At 36.3% G+C, this 26402-nt stretch overlaps 3 protein-coding genes and 1 non-coding gene across 8 annotated transcripts; 3 read left to right on the top strand and 1 right to left on the bottom strand.

The window, feature by feature from the left end:
- The first annotated feature begins 1050 nt into the window (after nucleotides 1-1050).
- Ypel (Yippee-like) lies at nucleotides 1051-11346 on the top strand. Of its 2 annotated transcripts, none has more exons than XM_083048008.1 (5): nucleotides 1051-1394; nucleotides 6767-7210; nucleotides 8151-8194; nucleotides 8788-8896; nucleotides 8990-11346. In XM_083048008.1, the coding sequence occupies exons 2-5, from the start codon at nucleotides 7109-7111 to the stop codon at nucleotides 9077-9079; spliced, it is 345 nt and encodes a 114-aa protein (XP_082904134.1). In that variant the 5' UTR covers nucleotides 1051-1394; nucleotides 6767-7108; the 3' UTR covers nucleotides 9080-11346. The 2 variants fall into 2 exon arrangements, with proteins under 2 accessions (XP_082904134.1, XP_082904135.1); XM_083048009.1 differs by lacking the exon at nucleotides 1051-1394 and adding an exon at nucleotides 1903-1921.
- Nucleotides 11347-11657: 311 nt separating this feature from the next.
- Nucleotides 11658-13958, top strand: LOC145941989 (uncharacterized). The gene is made up of 5 exons (XM_083048438.1): nucleotides 11658-11861; nucleotides 11968-12317; nucleotides 12400-12671; nucleotides 12785-13016; nucleotides 13121-13958. The coding sequence occupies exons 1-5, from the start codon at nucleotides 11830-11832 to the stop codon at nucleotides 13291-13293; spliced, it is 1059 nt and encodes a 352-aa protein (XP_082904564.1). The 5' UTR covers nucleotides 11658-11829; the 3' UTR covers nucleotides 13294-13958.
- Nucleotides 13959-14465: 507 nt separating this feature from the next.
- Trnac-gca (transfer RNA cysteine (anticodon GCA)) lies at nucleotides 14466-14537 on the bottom strand. The gene has a single exon. It is a non-coding gene; the product is annotated as a tRNA-Cys (tRNA).
- Nucleotides 14538-15011: 474 nt separating this feature from the next.
- Nucleotides 15012-26354, top strand: LOC145942194 (uncharacterized). Of its 4 annotated transcripts, none has more exons than XM_083048672.1 (15): nucleotides 15012-15177; nucleotides 17696-17989; nucleotides 18205-18539; nucleotides 19434-19710; nucleotides 19896-20144; nucleotides 20324-20748; nucleotides 21035-21287; nucleotides 21621-22495; nucleotides 22604-23227; nucleotides 23519-23931; nucleotides 24067-24408; nucleotides 24561-24637; nucleotides 24733-24887; nucleotides 25136-25206; nucleotides 25448-26354. In XM_083048672.1, exons 2-15 carry the CDS (start codon nucleotides 17826-17828, stop codon nucleotides 25610-25612), a joined length of 4425 nt encoding a protein of 1474 aa, XP_082904798.1. In that variant the 5' UTR covers nucleotides 15012-15177; nucleotides 17696-17825; the 3' UTR covers nucleotides 25613-26354. The 4 variants fall into 4 exon arrangements, with proteins under 4 accessions (XP_082904798.1, XP_082904799.1, XP_082904801.1 ...); XM_083048673.1 differs by having other exon boundaries at nucleotides 25123-25206; nucleotides 25448-25588; XM_083048674.1 differs by lacking the exon at nucleotides 15012-15177 and having other exon boundaries at nucleotides 17861-17989; nucleotides 18178-18539.
- Nucleotides 26355-26402: the final 48 nt, after the last annotated feature.

Below are 26402 nucleotides of genomic sequence, written 5' to 3'. Positions count from 1 at the left end.
TGTCGCTTACAACAACTTAAAATTTTAATTCTATATTTGATAATTTTAAATTAATGCTTTATTTCCGCCTTGTTATTTATTTAGACTTCTCAAATTTAATTTGCAAGATGCCTTTATTTTAATTAGATTTTATAGAAATATTGTAGAACTGTTACTTCAATTTAGCTGTGAAAAATCGACCATATTTCTCTAAGAATAACGCTAAATGCACATCTTTCGTCGATTCTGAAATACAAGAGAAGATATAATGTATGAATGAGAAAATGTGCATTAATCAATATAGTAGGGCTAATCCTCGAGATTGCTAAGCGTCATTAAATAAACTCTTTTTTTTCTAAATCGTATGTATACAACAAAACACAGTATTTTTAATAATTGTCTATATTCAGTTGACGAAATTTGTTCAAATATTTACAAGATAATATCGAACGTAGATATATATATATATCGTAGATATTTTCATTTTTTAAATATAATATTGCATTTTTTAAAATAAAAAAGATGATAATAAAACAGCAAGATATATCTTCATCTTTAATAATAATTATATCTTCTAAAATGGAAAAGAAGAAAATAAGACAGCATCTTTTCATTTTCTTCGAGATATGATTACATCTCATTGTCAGTATGCAAATTCCAAATACATATATATACAGATTTTAATTTACATACTTTATGAGATGTAATCATATCTCAAAGAATCTATTTTTCTCCCTTCTATACATATATATATATATAAAGAGAGAGACTAAATAATATAACATGTGAAATAATATAAATAAAATAATAAATAATATAAAAATAATATAATATGTGATATTATATAAAATAATCTCGACGTGAAGAAACCTAGAAAAAAATGTTTGATAATTTAAAAACAAATAGCTCGCATATAAATACACATGTATGTATATATATATATGACGCGAGACGCATATTTAGGCTCCAACATTTCGAATCGAATGGAATTCGCGCGCTCTACTGGCGGTGTCCGAAATCGGGGACGCGGCGTGCTGCGCATGCGCGCGGGTCACCGTCGTGTGTGTGCGTTTTCGTCTGATTTCGTCTGATTTCGCCTGCGGACGACGGACGAGCCGAGATAAATCGAACGACGCCGATCAGAGCGACGATCAGCAGCAGTCACGGTGTGTGGTTCGCTTCTGGACTGGACGTGCGAAGCGTCTCGCCGTAATTTAGTAATGATCGTGACGAACTGTCGACGCCGCCGTCGTTGTTTGTGGCACAATCGTACAGAGACGAAGCAGCCGTGATCCGTATTCGTCGTTCGCGCTCCGTGCTCCGAGCCGCGAGGAGAGAGCAGAGAGAAGAGGAGGCGTATCGAGAAACCGCGTCGTCGTCGCACGCTGCTGCAGCGGTCACGGATGCATATGGAGGTACGTCAAAAAGTCAAAAACGCTTTCCCCCCTCGTCTCCGTTTTCGCTCCGAGAACGACCCTTTTTTTTCCCTCGCATATGCGCACATATATATACATGTCATCGCGTCAGGTGTTTTTCTCGCATCGCGATCCACGACGCGAAAAACTAGCATCGTCCAGGCCAGCCTTGTGGGTCAACGATGCAATTCTGACGATAGGCGACGAAATCGGGCTGATCGAAGCGTAAGACACGATATATACGCGCGCGCTTCGTATATATCGCTCGTTCGATCGGTATAAATAAAGTCTCTCCTCGCTCCTTTTATACTTTTTTTGCGCCGTCTCTCCCCCGAAAGTTCCTTCTCGTCCTTCTCGTCCTTCTCTTTCGTTCGACATGCTCGTTCGCAATGAGATACCGTAATAATATATACAAGCGCGAGATAGTCGCAGAACCATAGTCAGACGTACGTCCATACTTGTCGTACGAACTACGCATTATTCTTTTCCGTAACTTCCGTAACATTGGGATTTCGACGAGGGATATTGTACGTATTATTTTTATCTAACCTATCGAATTGGACGCGCTATCGCGCATCGAACCCGCGATAATGTCCGCGGATACGCCGCGTTAAATAAGGTTTGTGTACGTTCTCAGCTGATGGGGCCTGTCAGCTGCCTCATTCGTTGTGCCTCGTCCCACCTCACCTCGCCACCCCTCTCCCCTTTCCTCCCCCCTCCATCCCTCACCTTTCCGCGTTTCGATTCGCGCTCTGTCTCTCTCTCACCCTCATCCTTGTCGACGAGCCAGGTATCATCGTGTCAGGTTAGCAACCCACAATCCTTTCTTCTGCTCTCTCCCTCTCTCTCCCTCTCTCCCTCTCTCTCTCCCTCTCTCTCTCCCTCTCTCTCTCCCTCTCTCTCTCCCTCTCTCTCTCCCTCTCTCTCTCCCTCTCTCTCTCTCTCTCTCTCTCTCTCTCTCTCTCTCTCTCTCTCTCTCTCTCTCTCTCTCTCTCTCTCTCTCTCTCTCTCTCTTTCTCTCTCTTTTCCTCTTTTTGTTATCAATGGATTAGTTTCGGTTTTTGATTTATCGCTGAACGACTCTGTTGTGCATTGAAAAACTCTGTTTCGTAAGATAATATTAATTTTTTTAATAATTCGCGTGTGTATGCGTTTCCCCATCACGCTCGATTTCTCGACTTCCGGTGTTCGATCTCCTACCTATTTTTTAATAAGAAAGAGAGAAAGATGAACTCGTTTTCTTTTTAAACAAACTCTATAAGGTGGCTGGGAAAACAGACCAAGTGCGCGGAGATTCGTTCGGACGATATAATCTCGCACATGTATTCACCGACACATGGCTGAGAAAATAACGGAATCTTACGGATCCTCTTTCTCTCTTCTTCGATTTTTTTAAAGATGTACCGATTTTACATGCACACAAATACATTAGAGGCTATCTAAACGAACTGGTAGATTGTGTAGATCCACGAGAAATGTTTAGACTATCCATTTCCCTTACATACGCGCGTGTATATACATGTATACACATGTATACACTCCTAAGATAAGTGGTACACGGATGCACAAGCGACAATGTCGCCAGATAACGCGGCGCATCCACGCATGTTTTGTATACATTCACAGCTGATCCAACTGTCGCGTCGTAAAAATATCGGGATCATTATCTCACAAAGCCAAGCGCGAATGTTTACGTGTTGGAAATTGTCGCGAGATCTTTGAGAGAGTCGCTATTTTCGTTAGAATTTTCCACAATTATTTCTCGTTATTGAATAATCGTTCTCGTCTTGTTATATTTTTCTATTATTAAAATTGGTCACGAAACGAGTTCGGATGGATATCAAGGATGTTATCGAAAATATGTAAGCATTACGTTAAATGTTTTGTCCAGATAACGTAACTGAACACAAACATTGCGCAGAAAAGAACATCATAAATGTGTTCAATATTAATATTTATTCAATATTACAAGAAAAATATAAAATATTCAGAATGAAAATATATGTATATGTGACATTTAAAAAGAAAATTTGCTAGATAATATAAGATCGAGAAATAGAAGAAAAAAATAGAATTATGGCCTATAAAAGTTTTCTGCGCATAACTGTACGATAACGCGATGATTCGTCTTTGAAAAACAATCTGTTATTCATATTCCGCAGCCGCACGCTGCAAAGAAAACGAATATATAAGTGTGCGACGACGACGAACAATAGCGCGAATTAATTAAACTAGACATTATATACACGGCTCATCTTCCCCTCCTCTCTCTTTCTCTCTCTGATTCTTTATTTATTTACTCAAGTCGCGTCGAGATTCGCAGTCGCGATTCTCGAAGAGGAGAGATCTTGTTTTCCGGACGCGCGTAATTGCGCGTAAACATCATGGCTCCTATTTTGGCTCCTATTATACATATATACGCAGCCGTGCGTGTTAAAATGGCACGACTCTCCTCCGACCGGTCGATTTCTCCGCGCGCGAGTATCTCCTTCTCGCGGTTCTTGTATCGCTTGAATAATCTCGCGCTTCCTCCGCGAGAAGAACGAGGTGAGTCGAGAAATGCGAGGTGTCCTTGCGACGAGCCCCGAGTCGGTCGATCGAACGCGGCGTCGCGACGCGCCGCGCCGCGCCGCGTCGCGCGAACCTGTTGGACAACCGTTTTGTGTACGTTTACAGCTGACTGGACGAACTATCAGCTGACTGCGCGACGCGGCGCGCTCCGCTGTTTTCTCTCTCTCTCTCTCTCTCTCTCTCTCTCTCTCTCTCTCTCTCTCTCTCGCCTCCCTGTTGCGCACGTTTCTCTTCCTCGGTATCTTTCACTTCCAACTTCCTCCTTTTATTTGATTTTTTTTTAAATTTTATTTCTTTATTGCTACTTTTATATATATTGTTACTTTTATATATTCTTTCTTACTTGAAAATCCTTCTGATTTGTTTATTATCGTACACTGAGAAAATTTTATCTTAATGATAGATATTATTATTTTTTATTGTGCTAAATAATTAATCAGATAAATTCTCATAAAATTCTTTCCATATCATATTGTCCTACTAATAAGAGAAAATTCTCTCTGTGTAGGTATATGTGCTTACGGAAGCTCGTTGGGAAATTAATGAATCATTATACATATTCCTCTTTATTATTCTTCGGAATGCATTTCTCGATCGCGATTTAAGAAGGTCAGCGATTCGGAGGTCTCTCTCTTCCCCTGTGTCTTTTTCCTGCGCCGTAATCAGTGCGTTGCGACAACGTTGGCGATGAGGGCAATGGCACCCGCCCATTCGATCCTCGTTTGTAATGTAATGCGGGGTGAAGGGTGAACGACTCGCGTAAATTCTCTCTCGCACACAGAAGGCAGTTTATAAATAACTGGAAGCAGAGGGAGAGAGAGAGAGAGAGAGGGTCTTTGTCCCTCTCCCTCTCTTCCTCCCCGCACTTGGGTTCTCGGTCGTCAACCCCTCGCTCGTTTCTCTCCAAGTCTCACCCGGGGTTTGTACTTTATTAGGTTTCTTCAAAAGTATCATGTAGACTAGACTTATCGCGATATCAGTAAAGAGAAACTATCGATATTTATGATACAATACACTGAGAGAATTTTCTCTTGAAATTTACCCTGAAAATCATGGTAATCGTGGGACAATATTGTATAAAAAGAATTTTATGAGAATTTCTCTGATTAATATTTATCACAATAAAAATAATATCTATCACAATAAAATATAAAACATGTTTGATTAATTTTACTAAACTGCATAGTACCATGATTTTCAGGGTAAATTCTAAGAGAAAATTCTCTCTGTGTAGAGATAATGGAATTAATAATAAAAAAAGAACATGTCACAATCAGTTATGTCACTTTAACGTCACTGCGTTGTTGGCCAAGAATTATATTTTAGAAATTAGTTATTTTTTTTTTTTTACAACAAAGAAATAAAAGCCTTTGTAAGATCCCTTTTCCTTCTTTTAAATTCCATATAGAATCTTTTATTAAAAAAAAAAATTGTCTTCTATGTCGTGATGTATTCAGATACGAATAGATAATTCGATTTTATCTTATTTGAGACGAGAGATACGAATTAGATAAAATTATGTCTAAGAAGAGTCTCGAATGCGTCCGTTTTCCTCTGTTTAGTCGATCGCTGCTAAAGTCTTGGCTGAGTTGCCGAGCCGGTCGGTCTCTCTCTTTCTTTTCTCTCCTCTTTTCCTCGTCGTCGCGAGTGTACTTGTGCGAGAAGAGAGAATAAAAAGGACGCCGGTGCGTCTACAATAAGTAGCAATGACCTTGACTAGTGTATTGACTCGAAAGTCCCGGTCTCTCTCTTTGTTCTTGGCCGTCCGTTAGGAAACTCGTTCCCGTAAGCTCTCATTTTCTTCTTCGAGCCAGGTCGTCAACAGAGACAGAGAGTCAGAATTGAAATTCAATTCATATACTCACGAGTTCGAATAAATTTCAATAAATCCCAACGATCGCTCGATCTCTCAAGAACTGTGTCGTACATTGTATTATCTCGTCCAAGTCTGTTCAAAGATGCTTCAATACGCGCTAAAAGAAGCTCCAGTTGAATCGCGAGGTCGTCGCGAGAATCAATTCCGATTAGGCGGAGACGCGGAGCGCGATTAGCATTTATAAAGCGTTCGACATCCGTTCCGAGGAAGGATAAGAAAGAGAGAGAGAGAGACGCGCCGCGTCTTCTCTTTTCTATTCGTCTCGTGTTGGCGCGTAAAGAAAAAAAAATCTCTATCTTTAACGATTCATAATAACGTCCTTGTCTCTTTGTTTGAACGCGCGCCAGCACGTGGCGGCACGTCAGCCGATGCAATTGCCTTTGAAAGCTACGCCTCGGTTCGCCTTTCAACGTCATTTCCGCAGCTGTCATTGCGCTCTCCCCCACCCGGTTGCCCTCGATGATTTTTTCTTTTAAGATAAAGTTTCAGAAAAATAAAAAAAAAAAATAAAAGAGTAAGAGGATTTTATTAGTGAAAGAACGCGATGACGTTTATTGATGGTTGAGATAAAGAATTCTGAAGACGAAGCGATACACAAAAGCTTTATATATGTCTTGCACACAATCGTCGTGAGGCAGTTTATACTGACGGAGATTTCATTCATCGTGTAACAGCGAAATGAATTTCCAAACTAATATATAACTATTTTTCTCGCGATAATTAAGAGACGTCTTACTATTAATACAATTCAATCAAGTCTTATGTAAGTACATCCGCAAAAAAAAGAAAGAAAAAAAAGTCTCGCGCGAGATCCCGTTGTAAGACGGACTTGACGTATCGGACTCGAGAATCGATTCGAAATGAAGATCAACAGTTGCAAACATCTTTCATTAATCTCTAATCTCTCTTGTTTTATTTATTACAGGTGTCCCCGAACCGGCGCTGTCTGAACCAGCTCAACAGCTGATCGGAGCACGAAGCGGCGGTGAACGGGGCTACTATCGCACCACCACCCCGCGTTTCGGAGAGAAATTCAATTTCGTGTCCGCTGAACGTGAAGAAAAGAAAGGGAAAATAAATATAAATATAGAGAGAGAGGGAAAGCGAAAGCTCGAGTCTCTCTTTCTCTCTCAACAACCCTCTCTCTCTTCTCCTCTCGCGGAGAGAAAGAGATCTTGCGTCCTCGCGCTCTTGGTAATAAAGGATTTAAGAGGATAGCAGAGCAAGCAAGAGCGAAGTGTGTCCCCGCTCGCTTGGATACGCCACCATGGTGAAAACTTTTCAAGCGTACCTACCTTCCTGTCATCGCACTTACTCGTGCATTCACTGCCGTGCTCATCTCGCCAATCACGACGAACTCATCTCTAAGGTGAGCTGTATATATGTATGTACAGCCTCGCTCAAGTGACGAATCTATGTTACATTTCTTTTTTAAAGATCTTTAGGCCCTGCGCACAATAGAGAAAATATTAGGAATAGGAATAAATATTAAGCATTAGGCACAATACAAAAGTATAGACAATAAGAACAGAGAATAAAAATATTTATGTATCAACAGATGCAGATAGATATTAGGGGATAACAATAGATATTCTTTGCTTCTATTGATGAATATTTTCCATTTTCTGTTCCTATTGCTTGTACTTTTGTATTATGCAGTAAGCTTAATGCTTAATATTTATTCCTGTTCCTAATATTTTTTTCTATTGTGCGCAGGGTCTTAAATTAAAGTTTTCGTGATCTCTCAATAAGATATTGGATTGTGTGATAACCGATATTAGTCTAGAAAACTATTACTTAACTTTTCTAAGAAAAGAGGGTCAAAAGTTATCTTTTTATCCTATCTTCATCCTCATATCTTGATGAAAGTTATCAGCATATTTAATCAATCTATATTAACGAATATGGCTAGTATTATATAGGATATAGGATATGAAGAAATAATTTAGTGCAAGAAAAAATTTATTTCTGATATTGTAATCTGCAAGGATTAAGAGAGTTATTATGGAACTGTTTTGGGGAAAAATTTTCAGTCGAAATGATTCCCTTTCTCGCCAATGGAAATCAATCGTGATGCGATTGGAAAGGATCATTATCGTTTGTCTCATAATGTATGATCCCAAAGGGACCTATAATAGCCTGAAGAAATCGCAGTCGGAAACTCGCTTACCGGAAACACGCGCTTCCGATCGACATCATAAATAGTTCCATAATAGCTAATAATAGGAGAGTGTCTCCTAACTCGATGTCTCGTTTTACTTCGTGTACATTATGAAATGAAACTAAGCTCTGTCCGTTTCACATTTCAGTCCTTCCAGGGCAGTCAAGGTCGTGCCTATCTCTTTAATTCCGTGTAAGTATAATTAACAATAAGTATAATTAGAACAAGAAGTATAATTAACAATAAGTATAATTAGAACAAGAAGTATAATTAACAATAAGAGATATCAGATAGATAGAATACGATAGAATATTTTTTTTACATCTTTGGCGAAGATCAGTCATCCTAATATATATGTACATATGTACATAGGGTATCTCGAAATTATTTATATTCTTTCGTACCATTCTTTTCTCTCTCTCTCTCTTAATTTTTTTATATTTAATATATTTAATTTTTGTGAAAGAATAAAAAAGCAGAGAGAAAGAGAAACTATTTAAAAATAAATAAAGAATAAGATTTTTATGCTTTAAATTGTTTTTTTTTTTTTTTTTAATTGAAATTCTTTTAATTATTTTCATAATTAGAAAATAATATTAATAATTTGTAAAGCATTAATTGAAAACAATGAAAATAAACTGTATTCTTTTTAGTTTTAATCTTTTTTCTAGTCGTAGTTTTTTAGCAATGGTTGATAAAATTTTGGAATAAATATTTACATGTATATATATATATTGGCGAATAGGAACATTTTGCAAAATGATAATTATATTTATTATACGCAGGGTGAACGTGGGTTGCGGACCTGCGGAGGAGCGAGTTCTGTTAACTGGGTTGCATGCAGTCGCTGATATCTATTGCGAATGTTGCAAAACCACGTTAGGATGGAAATATGTTAGTTATCCGATAAAATATAAATTAATTCAAATTAATGAAGGAAATGATGGAAAGTTGAATGAAATTAATAATCCAATGATATATTTTTAGGAGCATGCGTTCGAATCAAGTCAAAAGTATAAGGAAGGAAAGTTTATAATCGAACTTGCCCACATGATCAAGGAGAATGGATGGGAATGAAGAGCGGAGGGGAATAGAGAGAGACAAGTTCTCCGTGCCTCTCGTCAAACTTTTCCTGATAATGCCTACAACGTTGTTCTAATTGCAATGTGCGGCCCCTCTCTATTCGAACCACCAACGAAAGTCTGTGATTTCATTTGTGATTTATAATCTTAGTAATCTTCGTTTCGGACGATTCAATCATCGGTTTGCTTCTCTGATCAAATCGAGCAAGCGAAGAAAAGGCGATCGCAGCGATTTTCCGGTATTCGCCGGTGTGGACACACATTTCACCAAGAGTATTGTAAAGAAATTATTTTTCAATGGAAGAAAAAAAAACAGTAGAGATATAAAATAAGACGATAAAATGGTCGAGTAAATGGTGGAATATATGATAACGAAGGTGCCATGGTGGAGATAAGGAAGCGAGATCGAAGCTCGGTACGAACAGTGGGGTGCCCCCCCTCTTCCTAATTTTGATCCATTATCTTTGTAGACATTGCGTGGCGCATCATCGTGTGCATGTCAACACTGAATGTTAAGAAATTAAACGCGCGCGGGGCACCCCGACAATCAGTTTTATCCTGTTTTAAGCACCGGAACAGCGCAAGTGCCACAGACTTTGCCGGACTGATTGCCTGCCTGCCGCGTCTGTCATTGGAATTTCACTGCCGATATTCCTAATATTAATTAAAGATACTACGTTGTATTTAGAAACGGCGTAGTGGTAGTCCTAGAATTTAGTGTACATTATATAGAATACTAAAGCCTATATTATATTATTATAGGACCTCGTGGATAGAGAAAATAGGAATAAATAAGAATAATGGAGGCAAAGAAGAGCAGAGGAAAGAGAGAGAAAGAGAGAGAGAAAGGAAAGATATTGAGTGCGTGAATGAGAGAAGCGGGGGAGGAGGATAATATGGAAGAAGTCTGGTCAAGTTTTGTGTCACGTGTACATGTTTGGTTTTACGTTCGTCATGCCTGCCAAACTGTCTGTTTATCTGCCAGTTGCCACTGTTATTACAGTAGTATCATGTAATATGTTTATCTTCTTCATCGGCTGAGTAGGATGTGGTGTGATTGAATTTTTCGTGGTGGAATCTTGAAGAATGGATGTGTGTATGTGTGTGTGCGCGTGCGCGCGCTTTCCTATATGCACGTAATACGATATATATCTGAAATATAGAGGAAAGGATGATTGTTCGTTTCCTTTATTTAAAGTATCGATCTCGTTCGTAAATATTTTATAAGATCCAACTGTGTATTTACGAGATTGCTAGTAATGACGGTCCCGCGTAAAAAAGAAAAGTCTCTCTCACCGACAATTAAATCTATATTGATCACTAAGTATATTAGATAAACGTCCGCGATCGAATATCCATAATCGAGTTTCTTATATTACATATAAATGCATTTTTATGCAATGTATAGTTTTTCGCGTAAAAGATTCTTCTTCGAAATATCATTATACAGGCTGGTTATACGAATCTTCTATCATTTTCGCTATATTCCTTGACGAGTTCTTCCGTTGCTATCTTCTTGTTATGATTATCGAAATAAAAAAGTTGATAAAAATTATTATTATATTTAATGGCATTTGCACTTATATTAGTGAAAATCAGATAAATATACAAGTTGCCTCTCTCTCCTCTCTTTCTTTCTCTCTCTGTGCATGATACTTAACGATTAAACTAAAGACTCGTATATAAATTGTTGCGTTTAATCGACTTTTGAATAGAAAATTGTTTCTCTTTCACATGCGTGTTATATTATTAACAGGAAGATAGCGTTATTGCGTTTATCCATTTATATTGTACGAACTTATACTTTGTACGATATATATGTATATATACATATATATATATATCAAAATGCTCCTCATTTTCCGCACTGTTTTCCACAAGATCACGCGTAGGCAAGACATACGTTTATCTCTCAAAAGTGCATCCATGTGAAAGTGCAGTGTATTCATGCGTATGTAGAAAGATGTCTGCCCGCCTACCTGTTCGACAGATTGACTGACAGACTGAATGAACGAACGAATGGAATGAATGAATGAATGTGCCGGCCTAATATTCACGCTGTCACTCAAAGAGTACTTTTTATATTAATGTGTCGATATCTCCTTATCCGCACTCACCTCTTTTCAGAAAACCTTGTTGAAATGTATAATACCTATCGACACTAATTCCGTAGTCTTCTCAGCCTCCACCAACTTCCACCATCACAGGATTTTGCTTTGTAAAACGTGTTCTTAATAAAATAAAAAAAATAAAAAAAAACAATCTACAAAGTATTGACGATAATTTAGCCGCGTTTTTTCTCCAAATTTTTTATAAAGCTGTTGTATATCTTATATAAATATCTCGTGTAAACGTTTTCTTTATTTGCTTTGGTTTTTTTGAACGATAAGTTGGGAGCACATCATACTTTTTATGATAAAGATCTCGGCAGAAAAAAGCTGAAGAATAAATACAGGGCACTTAGGATCACTTAAGTTGAACATCATTATTTCCGCCCAATTTTAAATAGTACTCCATTTTCGCGCATGTGCATTGAGCGTTTTGGACCTCGCTATATCAAGGGGTGACGCCACCATATTTTATAGAAGAACAATGGATTTCATCGTAGTAACTTGATATAATTTTCCTGTTAGCATTTCTTATAATTATTGTTTTTTTTTTTGTTCACTTTTTTATATGTAAGTGTGGGCAAATTTTTATTTATCGTTATCACGTTATCTGTTAAATACTACTACCTTAGAATTAATGATGAGGAACACAAAAGTTAAAAATTCAAGGTGATTAAAATCATGAAATGTCAAATGACAGCTATGTATTTTTTTATATATGCAAATTGTAAATCAGTTTATAATGATGTTTGATCTGTAATGCAAATTTTTACAGAACAGGAAATTTGGGAAGCTTTAGCGATGGAGGTGGATTATTTGATGTTGTTGTACGACCAATGTTGCAAAAAGGACACGAAGGAGAATTGTGCAGTTGGTTAAAAGAAATGAGTCTAATTCGTACAGTTTCCAATTGTCCCCATTTGGATTGTAATGGACGTAGTTTAACATGGAATCCTGCAAGAATCATAGACAAATATATTTGGTCCTGTCCTGACTGCATGAGAAAGCTTTCGATAAGAGAAAAGTCCCTCTTTTTTGGAATAAAATGTGATCTGAAAATGTGCCTTCAATTGATACTAGGATGGTGTCAAAATATTCCCTGCGAAATTACTGCTTCACACTTAGGTTCTTATTTAGACAAATATTTTATAGTACATTAAAAAAATGTTATGTCGAATCAGATGTATATATAGATATGATATTGCAGATATCAAGAAACATGTAGTTAGAAAAACATACGAACGGTGTGACGAAGTTTCCGCAATCTATGTGAAGAAACATCCAGAGGATTGGTTATTAGGCGGTGAAGGTGCAATATTAATAGTGGATGAATTTCCTGGTGGTTATATGATGGAGCATCAACCAGATCTAAACTCTACCAAAAAACGCAATAATAATTCACACACAATAATATGCATTACGGAAGCAAATGCTATACCACCTCGCATATGGTTACATATGATCGAAGCTGTACCAGAGGTACAAGAAAATATGTAATTAACAACTGCTATTTTATTTATTATGTCCAATAATATTATATAGATATTGATTAGTAATGTATGTAAATTTTAATCTTGTGCCATATTTTACAGCCACAAAAGATTGATAAGCAACAAATAGGGGTCAACAAGAGTAACATGGTGAACGAAGCTCTGAAGGAAATTGTGAAACACACAGTACCTGGAAGTTACATAGTAGCAAACGATCGTGTTTGCTGCTGCAGTTATGAAGCTTTACAAAGTTTAAGGCAATACAAGATTATCAGTATTGAACAACTACAAAAATTTGATCCACCTGGCAAAAGTAAACTTCTCGACAATCTTGGTAATTATTCTTCTCTATAATAATATATATGTGTTTTTGTATATATTTTTCTATTTACAAACAGCTTTTGTGCAAATTATATCCATTCTCATTTAATTTTATAGAAACAATTTGGCAAAGCGCCATTGAAATCTGTGAGGAAGTTCAAGAAACTACGCACACTTCAGGCCAATATATTATTGCTAGACATTTGTGGAGACAGAAATTTGGAACATCATTCTCTACGGCTTTTCAAGATATGCTGAATCACATTGCAGAATATTACCGATTTTCTTAAGATTTGATACAAATATTGAAATCTTTTTTGGATCACAACATCTCTCATACATAACAAAATGCTCCTGCAAATAAGGCTCAATTTATGAGCGAACATACAAGATGGATATTGATTAAAAAATTAGATTTTATATGTATATACATACATATATATATAAAATTTCCACAAGTTGCCTTATAAAACGATCATTTATCATTCATAAATGATAAATGATATATATTCTATAAGATTTATTTTTTATATGCACATAACAAAGTAAAATTTATAAATAACTATATTGTTAAGTGTCTTCCAAGTACTATTAAGATATACTCGTATAAAATTATTGATAGTAATTGTTGAAAAATTAGAATTATAATGAAAAGAAATGTATTAAAAGTGAGGCGGGCAAGATTTATAAGAAATTATATCTAATGTTTTCATATCTGTGCTAATATTAACAAAAGCTATTGCATTGAAAGACTGAGATTGACACTACCAATAGAATATAAAAAATAATTTCAAACCCAATAATATAGCAATATTAGGATAAATTGTAATAGCACATATAATTTGTTTTCTAATTAAAGAGATATTAAGTGCTATAATCTTAGGTGAACCTTTCTTGTATTTTTTTCATTCTAATATTCTCTCAAATTTTTAAGTACGCACAAAATTAAATTTATAGTATTTTTATATTTTACTATATTGTTTCATACTTATATACTTGCTTAATGTTACATAACATTTTTATTGTTGTATATAATTTTACATCTATAATTATAATTATGTAATTGTTAAACAAAATTTATCAATTATTTCTCTTTACAAAATTATAAATTAAAAATAAAATACAAAAAAATTGTACTCTTTTAGCAATAAATATTTTTTCAAATATTTTCTCTCTAGATATTAAGATAGACTTTGATGATTATTGAGAAAAATTAAACATTTGTTATAAATTTTATTAATTTTTAATTAACTTGGATAATAAAGTGTAAAAATCAAATCGAGTTTTTACAACGAGTATTTATTGTTCCTGTTTTTTGTATAAGAAAAGTAAATAATAATAATATAATATATATTGTCAAATTAAATTAAATTTTATACACAAAGTGATTACTGATAACAAAACAATTTTGATTGAAAATTCTCAGTTTCAAAAATATGATAAAAACAAAAAACAATTCGCGAGGGGGCACCCGGGTTTGAACCGGGGACCTCTCGATCTGCAGTCGAATGCTCTACCACTGAGCTATACCCCCATATATTTATTGCCGTCAGATACATAATTTTCAGATAGTGTAGAATTTATATATATTATTTATCAAGTATAATTATACAAAAAAAGATTATATGCAATCTTGAAATAATTTTTATTAATCGAAATAATCATCATTTGCTTTAATATATTTTTTCTATTTTTTTTTTATTTTAAAGTAAAACAGAATTTAAAGTAGAAAAAAAGAATTGATTGTAATTTTTATTAATTATCTTAATAACTTTAATAGATTTGCCTCAAAATAAATTTCTCAAATTCCATTTTAAAGTACTCTGAGCTTTTCTATTTCTTTAATTGGAAAACAAAACCTGACAAATATATCTTCTCGCACTCCATATAATATAGATCTGTTTTTATTGATACGTTACTGAGACGCGGTGGTAGCCTAGCAACCCTTACGTTGACTTACTCCTTACTCGTGCTAATGCAGAGAGAGCATTCAGTGCGCTTTCCACTCTCTAAAGGTGCGTTTCACTTTTGCCATAATGAGTCGACCTCGTGGTCGGAATAACATTTGACGTTTGACTGAGCTTTGACTTTTTGAAATCTCGCGCCATTCGTAATGATAAGCAAACAATTCGATTCCACAACAATCTGGTTCCACATAATTTTGTATCGTGAAGGTAAGAACACCAATTAAATATGCACATTGAATATCATAACTGGAACGACAATCGATTAAATTCTTGTGTATTGTTTGATTGATATCATAAAAGTTAACGCATTTTCTCTATAATATTTATATTATTAATATTATTTCTTTTTTTATCTTGCATAAGAGATTTCTTCTTTATAATTTTTCTATCTCTTTAAGATTATAGAGAATTAGAAGAAATGTAGAGATTTAGAAAATCTTTTCTCTCTTAAAATATTTTTAAAAAATATTGATAATTTTCTCTTTATACAAAAGATTAAAAATAACATAACTTTTATATTATAATTATGTTACTCTATTCTCTATTTGAGATATAATATTCTAAAATTGATGTTATTTTTTCATCAATAATTATATTAATTTATTTTATTATTTTTAATCTTTAATTTATTTTTCTGTTTAATTTATACAGATTTTTAATTTGTTAATAAGTTTGAACATCGATAAGTTTCTGAAAATAGAGTACTTGTAGTAGGGGAACAATATATATAGAAATATATCATTTATTTTCTATTCTTTTGTAGAAATCGAAGTATTTTTAATATTCTATATTATAATAAAGTATTATATAATATAAATTTAATTATCTATATTTATCGATAAAAATTAGAAAAGAAAATAATGAATTATATATCAATTACATTTGATTAGCTGATTTGTATTTGATATATTATATATATCAGGCACATAAGAAACCTTTCTTGTGGATCAAGAATGAGAGAGGATGGTATAATTTTGTAACTTTTGTCGACAAATATGTACATAATTTATGCATCGTTTTTCGATCGGTTACCAATTCTCGGATCTCGCAAACAACACTCGCACACACGTTATGCGTTTGAGACGTAGTGCATGTAACGCGGAGAGATGTTACCTTTAAATATTAACGACGCAACATCACGAAGTACGAAGGTCTCGGCGAATTATTAACGGAGCAATAACGATCGATGTGCGGCATGGTGAATCAACGAAATAACGATTTCCAGTCATCGCCGCATTGTACGGTGTGAATTCCTTGCACGTATGTATCGCGAGATTATACACAAACTGCGCGAGAATCTCTAACGTTTCTTCTCAAGGTTCGGACCGATCTGGAATCGATTTTTCTCCAATACCAAGAGTTAAACAATTATGCTATCCTAGTAATTAAAGACTAAAAATTAAGATAATAACTGACGAAATTACATTCTTTAGCTAATTTGACGAGTGGATTTCAATAAAAATTTAATTTGAAGTTTAATCGCGCGATAATTCGTTCTTAAAATTTAAAAAAAATTTTAGAAGCTTATTTGCAATTCAAGTTTCTCAAAAATTCAATAAATTTTTCAATACATTTTTTTATGTAATAATTTCAATCAGTTATATCTACTTAAAGACTACTAACATATAAATATAAGCAGATATATTTGCAATTTCACACGTGATTAGCTTAACACTAATTATTTCTCTAAGTTCTCTTAATTTGATTAATTAAGAAATTATTTTTAATTTAAAATAAATATATGGAATGCTCTCTCTTGTGTTAATAAGTAACAATAATATCATGATCCGAAGAAACAGCAATTTAAATAAAATAATCGTACATTCTTCATATCGCAAATTGTTTAGAAATAGAGTTTCGATTTTCTGAATTGATCTTTCATTTATACAAAAAATATCGCACAATTAATTTTCAAAAATTACGATACCTACATTAAAATTTTAAGCTTAGTATACACTTTCTTTTTATGTAATATAAGTCTAAAAAATATTTGTATGTTATTGAATTTTAATGAACATTAATTTTGATTTAAGAGGGACAATATATACGCACATTTTTAATTTTGATAAAATACCTATGCATGCGATACGAACAAGGGAAGTTAAATGAATCAGAGATTTCAGGAAAAAAGAATGATAAAACTTTCACTCCATTTACGTCGCCGAGACTATAAGATCCACGCTATGCATATACCAAAGTTAAATAGCCTAGTATTTTAAGTAATCAGTTTCTTGACGGCTCGGCGGGAGGATTCACGCCAAGTGAAGATTAGAATTCGACACGTGGCGACCTTGCCGTGTGGTATCAGTCATTATATGGTTCTTTATAGAGGTAGCCGCGTGTTGTGACCATTGGTTTCTATGGTAGCGAGTGACCTGGTCAATCCACCACGTGGTCAGCTTTGATTTAGAATCGAAAATTTGGGTCGTACTTTAATATAGGGCTACACACTTTAGGATACGGATCTAACTACATAATTTCACGGCGACCTGTCTTCCGCGCGCAAATACATTTAAATCGATATTTTCATTTTAATGATAGATCTATTTCGTGTTGCTTGAAATACTTAGATAATATCAAACTGTTAATCATTTTGTATCTTTACATATATCTTAATTATATCATATATTATATGTATACCCTTATTAGCACCTATATAATATTCAAAGTTTCGAGTATCATCCTATAAGTTCGCGATAAAATATTTACATGAATTTCTTTGAAGCTTCTACTGTTTTACTCGGGTAAAAGGACTGGGCGTCCTCCTCGACGCGATGACTTCGATCCGTCGAGAGGTCCGAGGATGCCTTCGCGCGATCGGTCGGCGTAGTCGAGGGTAGGTGCCAGAGACGGGCATGGACACTAAGACACCGCCGATCCCGCAGAAGCCGCAGGAGAAGCCTCAGCCTCAGAAGAGAGCGGAACGTGTCGCCAACGTGTCCTTGCCCCCGCTGACACCGCATTCGAATCATCGTAAGGACAGATCGCATCAGGATCATCGCAAGAAGAGACCTTACAAGTAATTGTCCGCTCGGTATCGATTCCGCTTAAATTTGCCTCTCTATTTTTATCTGCGAGTCAATCTATTTGACGTTTCACGCGAAATTTAAATGCTGATGAGTAATACCGGGTGATCCGAGTTGTTGGTTCATACAATCAAGGGGCTTTTGATTCTCTACTGAACTCTACTTTCTTTGTTGTTCGCAGTTAAGAGAGAAACACTCGCTGTTTCAGAGTTCTACACATCGGCGCTACGCCTTTGATGCACGCCTGTCAACAGAGCGACAGAGCGAGGGTGTTGAGATTACTGAAGGAACAGGAGGAAACGATCGCTTACAGAGATCGCACGTTGAGAAACGCTCTTCATTATTGCATGGACGCGGGAACCGGAGGTGCGGTCGCCGCGGCGGCACCGGAATTGGTGAACGCCCCGGACGCCGAAGGTCACACGCCACTTCACCTGGCGGTCATCGCCGGTGACACCCAGCTGGTCGCGATTCTCTTGGCGAACGGCGCCGATGTCAACGCAAAGGATAACGAAGGACATAGCGTTCTTCATTGGGCCACCGGTACTTCTTACTCTCATATCTAATGTATCTAGACTAGGCAAATATGTCAGAAAGAATTATCATAATCAACCCGCATCAGATCGGTACTTTACATTGTAGCGAATATATGTTCTTCAAGATAGCGGATGACTTATATTTATCGCCGTATTATACCGTTGAGAATTTGTGTCGGAATTTTGATCTTATTTTTTATAGAATTTTTTATCTCATTGTATCAAATTTCGATCCCTTGATAAAGATTTGCTATAAGATCCTGAAAATGATTCACAATTCTTTTGAATTTTTGATCATTATATATAGATCCGCTATTTTAGATCCGTCCAAGTTTTTAAATGAAGAAACACTTTTACGTGTATTTATAACTTTTTGATTACACAGTAAATACAAGTAATTTGAGAATAAAACTAACAACTCGCGCTGAAATGATCGCGATAATACGTCCTTTCGCGTGATCGTTAGCAGACCGAAGTGACGTCATCCGGAACGACCTACTGACCTTACTTGACCACTACACGCCATCATCTCCCCGAAGATCGGAGGGAATGATATGCGCTCTGCATTTCACCCGTCACCCAAGTCTTAAGGGAGTTTAATATACGACCGCGGACAATTTGACCTTCTAAAAGAGAACACCGTGTCCTAAATATTTGCATCGTGTTTGCGTAAGAGACCAGGTTCGAAACAATTCGCTCATTCCTAAGCTAATGGAATTTATACACTTTTAGACAATTTTAATTTGGCTCGGGATACGAAAAAAAAATTGATATCAAGAAACTAAGAGAATCCTTGACGAGTCCTAACATTGTATTATATCATCTCTCCTTTCGTAAAGTCTTCAAAATATCTAAAATTAATAATAATAATAATAATCGGAGATGTAAAAATACTTTTCAGTCTGCGGAGAAGCGGAGTGCGCTCGATTAGTTTTGGCAGCTGGTGCGCGACCTTCCACACCCGATTTGCGCGGTGGTTCTCCGCTTCATTATGCCGCCCAATGTTGCGGTGCGGCCGCAACAGCCGAGCTCGCGGTTCCCAAGAAGGTCGGCTTGAAGGTTCTGCAAACGCTCCTAGAATTCGGCGCGGATGTAAATGCGAAGGATGAGGATGGACGACAGCCAATCTTGTGGGCGGCGAGCGCGGGTAGCGTGGAGGCCATTTTAGCTCTGGCAAGGTAGACGGCTGGTCGTAATTAGTTTCAGTTTTCCGACATGGATCAGTCCATCACAGATCTTTGAGTCTGAAAAAAAATTCGAAATTAATTAATTAACTCTCTCTGCGAAAATTATACTATTTTGCATCTTCGATCCTGAACGATATAATAAAATAGCATAGTTTATTGATCCTTCTATGATTCAGAGCTGGAGGGTCGGCGGCCGCGGGTACCTCGGACAAAGACGGACTGACAGCCCTTCATTGCGCGGCTTCCCGGGGCCACGCGAGATGCGTGGAAGCCTTGGTCAACTTGTGCGGATCTCATCCCGATCATGTAGACGATAACGGCTGCTCCGCGTTACACTATGCTGCCACTTTGGGTCACGCTGATGCCACCGCACTCATTCTTAAACTTGGAGCAGACGCCAATCGTCAGGATCGAAAGGGTAGAACGTAAGATTGCGGAAAGTTACGGATAATCTTCTTCTAATGATATACATTCTCCTCTAAATGACGTTCTATAATCGACGTCACACTATTGTCTAGCAATATATGTTTGATCGATTTGCTATATATTTCAAGTCTATTAAAAAGAGTATCAGTTACAAAAAGAATTTAACATTTTTTTTCAGGCCGGCGCTTTGCGCCGCGGCTAAGGGCCAGTTGGAAACCTTGAAGATTCTGAGTCAGCACGGCGGTTCGCTTCACGCCAGAACCGTACGAGGTACGGGGATCGGACACGAGGCCGTCGCATCCGGTAGAATCGAACTGATAAAGTGGTTGGCGAAGAGGAGACCGAGCACGTTGGACGTCGCTACTCATGATGGCAAGACGCCTCTCCACGTCGCGGCCTTGCACGGCTACTTGGACGCGTGCAAGGTCCTTTTGGATCACGGTGCGAGAATCAACGCCGTTCTCCGGACCAGCAAGGGCAACTCGATGACCCCGCTGGACGCGGCTCTTTACAGAGGACACCGAGATTGCGCGAAATTGATCCAGATGCACGGTGGTAGTACGGCGCAGCAGTTGAGGACGCATAAAACCGCACCGGGCAAAGGTCAGATTAGGTACAATGTATAGATATTTGATAAATCTGGCTGAGAAGCAATTTTTAAAATTTAAATTGCTGCAAAATTTATTATATTAAATTTATCAATTATAACGTAAACATTAAAATTTCATTATTTAAAAGATACTCAAGGATTGATGACATATTTTCTTTATAAAAATAATATGTTTACGATAGTAAAATATATTAATATATTTTAATATATATTGCGTCTTTATAATATATAGTAATATATTGCTTTTCATAGCAAAGTAAGTCACTGAAACGACTTTAGTTTTCACAGCAAAGTTTCGAATGAAAAATAATGAAAGTAGCTCCGCGAGCGACAGTAGTCCTAGAAAGGATCGAGGGCACAGACATCCCGAGCTCTACTACGAGGAACGATGGATAGAAAGGAGAACGCGGCGGAAGAGTAATTCGAAGAAGCTGGCTCGTCGGGATAGTCGAAGTTTCAGCGAAGAGGAAGTGCGACTATCGAAGATGTCCTCGAAGAAAGATGAGAGGAGATCTCGAAGCGAATCGTCACGGTAAAAACAATATACGAATAATATCATATCAATGCAATGCAAAACAATACGAGGAGCGTTCATAATAATGAACAACATAATAAACTCTTTTCTTTCATTTACAAGTTATTAAAGATTGAAAACTTTCAATATTTAAAATCTGTGAAATTAATATTTCTTTAAAATGACATAATTGATAGAGATTTATTTTTCAGATAATTAAATGTAAAAAGATAAATAAAGAGAGAAAGAGAGAAGAAAAAAAGTAGCTTTTTAAACCTCCTCGTATTAATTAAAATCGCATTGCATTGCAATAAAGTACCGAGTTTACATAATTTATAATTAAATCGATAGATACGATGATAATGGCAACAACGAGCGCAATCTGAGGAAAAAACGAAGCAGAAGAGTACCGATGAGTACTCACAAACACGAATATTCAGATTCGTCGACCGAATCTGATAGCTGTGACTATTCTCACAACGACGATGAAAATGAGGCGACCGTACAGCGGCAACGCGCAAGAATGCAGCAGGAAGCAAGAAAGGACACGAGTAAGAGCTCCAACGAAACGGCAGCGAAAGATAACTCGAAGAAGAAGGACAATGACGACGATCGAAGCGTAAGCGACGACAGCTTAGAGGTGATCGTGGTGAAGAAATCGCTGGAAAAAAAATGCGAAAAGGTGGTGTCCGGAAGAAGATCGAAGACTCCTAAAGAATGCACAAAGAAGACAAAACTGACTAAAATGCACAAGCGTAGTTCTAAGAAGACGTCCAGGTCCAAATCAAGAATATCCGATGAAAATACAGTGGATCGAGACGAATCGCCCGTTAAGGAAGAGAAAAGCACGGCGATAAGAGAATCGGCGCGTATCTCAGGAACACTCGAAGAGGACGAAGTTGATGAGGGGATAATAGAATCTCGGTATCGCAGAGACGTGACGGATAGCACCAGTCAGGAAACTGTGGAACGAGTGATCGTCACGGCGATGGTTCACAAGGATCAAATGCCCGACACTCCGAAATCAACGTTAGAAACAGCGAAAGAGATTAGTTATGATGACGTTTTGAAGAAGAAAACGATAGAGACAGAGGTGACAAAGGAAACTTCCAGAGATGCTCTGAACGCCTCTGAAGAAAGAGTGCAGGAAGCGACGCAAGAACAAATTACTGAAGAGATCCAAGATAAGGACGGGAGAGCCAAGGAAACGAGTGATAAGACGCAAGGTAAGTTACACTAAATGAAGATCGGATATTGCGAAAAAGGTACAGAATTTGTGAATGTATTTAATATAAATCTATGTTTGCCTGACACTGGCTATAGTAATCTTTCAGGCAAGTTAGATACATCCGAGGTCGTAACACCGAGTGACGATACCGAAAAGCAAAAAGCGAGCGAGGATAAAATACCCGATAAATCATCCTGTTTGAGTCTCGAACCTAGTGCTACTGAAGATTTCAACAGTGAAAAGAGAGACAGTCTTAAAAATGAAGAGAAAATCGCTAAAAAATCTGTTCAAAAGGACCTTCCTCAAGAATCTATTACCGCAGTGAAGCATACTATAGATTCGAGCGAAAAATCCATTTCCGAAGATTCGAAACGAGAGAAGGAGGAGGAAACTGCCGCGAAAAAGACTTCATTGGATGATGAAAAATCAAAGACTTCGAAACAATCAGAGATACGCGAAACTGCGAGTGGTTCGAAAGATAAAATCCCAGATTTAATTGATGAGCAAGAAGGCGAGACAAAACAGGTATCCGAGAAAACAGTCGCTAAAAAGAGTTCTGAATCGACTGAATCGAAAGAGAATGAAGATTTGAAGTACGATGAAAAATCTACGGGCATATCATCAATGGAATCGATAAATGTAGAGAAAAGTCTTTCTCCAGGAAGGACGCCTAAGAAATCGGAGAATGTTAAGGGATCAGACAATAGAGAACGACCAGAGATTGAAATAAGTAAGTTAAATATATACTATTTTGAAATATGCAAGATGTTCCTAGAAACTTAAATATTTAAAACATATCGAGTTTCACAACTTAAACTTCTGATTCATTCAAAGAGAGAGTATTACTCTCTTCTTCAAATAGAAAGCTTTAATAGGTATTGTCTAGTTAAATAAAAATATTTTTATTGTAAAGGATATAATTTTTTCGAAATATAAATTACTTGTTTGTAAATTTTACTTTTGATTTCACGCACATTTGTTTCCAACAAACAAAGGTTTGTCTAACGGACCAAGATTTCAGGGGGCAAAGATTCTCGTTACATCGACGATAGTGCCTCGAGTTCTGCAAAGTCCTTGAAACCGGTAAAAACGAGACGCTCGAGACCGTCCACGGGAAGGAACGCGAGGACAGGAAGATCTTCCTCGAGTACATTAACGAAGAAACATCTATTTGAAAGTTCGGAAGAGTGTTTGCCGGACCAGCGTGCGATAGTCGCGGTGATAGATAGTCCAGAATGGGACGAGGACGAGGCTGTTGAACGGGAAATCAGACAAGCTCTCGGAGAGGATACCCTGGAGCGCGATACCGAGCGCGACACCGAAGAAGACAACGAAATTGGTGTTATGCGAGTTTTGCCAAGTACGAGCGAGGAAGAGACTCCTAGCACGACTTTAGGCGTATCTAGAACTGCCAGGATTGACTCTTTGCCTCAGGTAGTCTCTAAAAAAAGAATGTATATCTATTAATTCCTATTAGTCATAGTATATATTGTTAAATTAATCAAATTAATTACTTCTAAACTTGTTTTCTGGAAAAAATTGTTGATTCTACTTATGATTAATTATCAGGTGCAATCGACCACTAGCAGCCGTTTAGTTACAATCGAGAATTCCGATCAGAAGGTCCATCGAGAACGATTCTGGCGGAAACAACGTCGCGACAGCGGAGGTAGAGATAGCGGGATAGAGCCGAGCCCGAGAGTGTCGAGAATTCCACGGAGACGAAACGCAAGATGCTGTCCGAATACGGCGAAACAGCAAGCCCTCAATATGGAGACCATCACCAGGGACGTGCAAATTAGCCTACGTCGTTATTATCTCGAAAGGAAGATCTTTTTCCAACTGATGGAACTGAAGAGATTGCAGATTCGTCATGGTAGAGCGAACGAGCATGTTCTGGTGAAGAGGCAGGTCAGATGCATTTATTGTTAATTAATATTTAAAATATATTATGTAATGTAATCACTCTATTCCGAATAAGAAAAGTTAATGTTGCTATATGAATATCGTCGGAATTATGATTATTATCTCATGAGATTTTTGCAGAAAGTGATTTCTTTCAGGTGGAAGCTTTCAATAGATCGGGCATGTCTGGACCCACTCTTGGCGTCGCGAAATACGATCAGCCATTAACATTCAGGTTACTGTTGGATCAAATAAGTTTATACAGATCGTTGAATATCTTATAATTAAATTAATAATTCTAATTCGTATGATTTAATTCATTATTATCAGACAATTCGAAGCATTCCTGTACGAACAACTGAGAAGATTGCAGGGAAGACCGACCACGCCGGATTTTTGCACCGAAGCTAAGCAATGCACGCAAAAGACTCATCGTTGCCATCACGCGACCAGCGCTTACACCTCTATTCCAGTGTACACGTATCGTAAGTAAATTTAATTATATATTTCAAACACGTAATTGCTTTTGCACATGTGACATATTTTGTGATGTGTATTTTAATTTATAATTATTTAGATACTATGTTATTTTTATATGTATCTTTTTCCTGCATAACTACGTTGCTAAAAAAAATTTAATTACTTTAATTTTTAAGACTTGTTAGCTGTCTATATGTATGTACAGCCCGCAAAGAGTCAGTTTCTGTAGGGTGAATGTAGATTATAATTGCAGTAGGTGGAGACGCCCCAGATCGAGCGGAACATCTTCCGAAGATCGAGAGTCGCGGCAGAGGGCACATGACGGTATAAATAAAATTAATAAAATACGCATCAAACTTACAAAAATCTCTAGCTAAGTATCTCTAGTAAATCAGTAGCTACATATCATATGAGAAAATAGAAACGAAAAAATAAAACGTATATATTGCTCGATATAAATTTTAGTAATTAATTTGTAATTAAAGCACAAGCAAGTTGTCAATCAAACTTACCAAGTTTCTATAAGTTGTTATATTCGTTATTTCTTTTTCTCCTTTTCCTTTAGGTGGAAGTGACGCATGGAGAGGAAAAACAGGTGATCGCTCTTCCGACTGAGAAGTTGGATCGTACCAAAAAATATTTCGTTACGTTCACCGTAAGGGGCGAAACTCAAGACGACGAGAAGTCCAAATCATCCTGCACAATAAGAAGAAATGCAAAGAGCGTATAAATATTTTAAATACTTCTTCTAATCTGATGATTAATAATAAATGATAAGTTGCGAGAAAAACGTATAAAAAATGTATAAACGTTTAAAAAAAATAGATATATGTCGAGAATGGATTTTTGTGCATAGGAAAAGAAATATGCTTTCGAAAGCAGTGGATTTTACGTTTCTCTACTCTATAAAAAATGTAGAGAATAATTGCCATACGAATAATTTTTCTTTCATAAAAAAGTTTTCTATTTTAGATATTATTGTCCATTCTAAAAAAAACGTCGATCTACATATATTTTTTTCTTTAAATTCAATAATTCTTCCTAGGAAAATTTGCTTTTCGCACAAAAATAATATATGAAATACATCTCGAAACTGCCAGATAGAATAAAAATTTGTCAATAATAAAAAAATAAAAAATATAAAAATAAATTTTTCACTAATTTTTGCATATTATTAAATTAATTTGTACAATTTTGTATTATATAATTTGTATATTTTACACGAGTAAGGATGGTTATAGTTTCTTGTACCTGAGCAAGCAGTGTAGATAGTAAATCTACTTTCTGTAAGACGAGAGAATTCCTTGTGATTAGGAAGAGAACAAAGTTTTATTAAATACTGTACTGACTCAAATTTATTATGAGAAAGTTTTTTTTTTGCTAAGATATATAAAATTAAGCAACAAATTTTTCTTTATAATAAACTATACATCTGATTCGTATATAAATATTTCTTTTTCTCTCTTGTATTTTTTAAGTGTATGTAAAATAATATTCCAAATAAATGAATGGAATAACTC

The sequence above is a fragment of the Prenolepis imparis genome, unplaced genomic scaffold (assembly GCF_030444845.1).
Source record: "Prenolepis imparis isolate NDT839.2.m4 unplaced genomic scaffold, iyPreImpa1.0 SCAF_10, whole genome shotgun sequence".
Classification (NCBI taxonomy): Eukaryota; Metazoa; Arthropoda; class Insecta; order Hymenoptera; family Formicidae; genus Prenolepis; species Prenolepis imparis.
The sequence above is the reverse complement of the archived record's forward strand: the minus strand, read 5'-3'. Positions and strand labels throughout refer to the sequence as shown.

Coding starts and splice junctions, on each gene's coding strand:
- Ypel (XM_083048008.1), top strand. CDS start 7,109: ATGGTGAAAACTTTTCAAGCGTACCTACCTTCCTGTCATCGCACTTAC. Junction 8,195..8,787: donor GCCTATCTCTTTAATTCCGT/GTAAGTATAATT, acceptor TATTATACGCAG/GGTGAACGTGGGTTGCGGAC. Junction 8,897..8,989: donor CCACGTTAGGATGGAAATAT/GTTAGTTATCCG, acceptor ATATATTTTTAG/GAGCATGCGTTCGAATCAAG.
- LOC145941989 (XM_083048438.1), top strand. CDS start 11,830: ATGATGAGGAACACAAAAGTTAAAAATTCAAG. Junction 11,862..11,967: donor ACAAAAGTTAAAAATTCAAG/GTGATTAAAATC, acceptor AAATTTTTACAG/AACAGGAAATTTGGGAAGCT. Junction 13,017..13,120: donor TAAACTTCTCGACAATCTTG/GTAATTATTCTT, acceptor TTAATTTTATAG/AAACAATTTGGCAAAGCGCC.
- LOC145942194 (XM_083048672.1), top strand. CDS start 17,826: ATGGACACTAAGACACCGCCGATCCCGCAGAAGCCGCAGGAGAAGCCT. Junction 20,145..20,323: donor CAGGATCGAAAGGGTAGAAC/GTAAGATTGCGG, acceptor ATTTTTTTTCAG/GCCGGCGCTTTGCGCCGCGG. Junction 23,932..24,066: donor GGATTGACTCTTTGCCTCAG/GTAGTCTCTAAA, acceptor ATTAATTATCAG/GTGCAATCGACCACTAGCAG.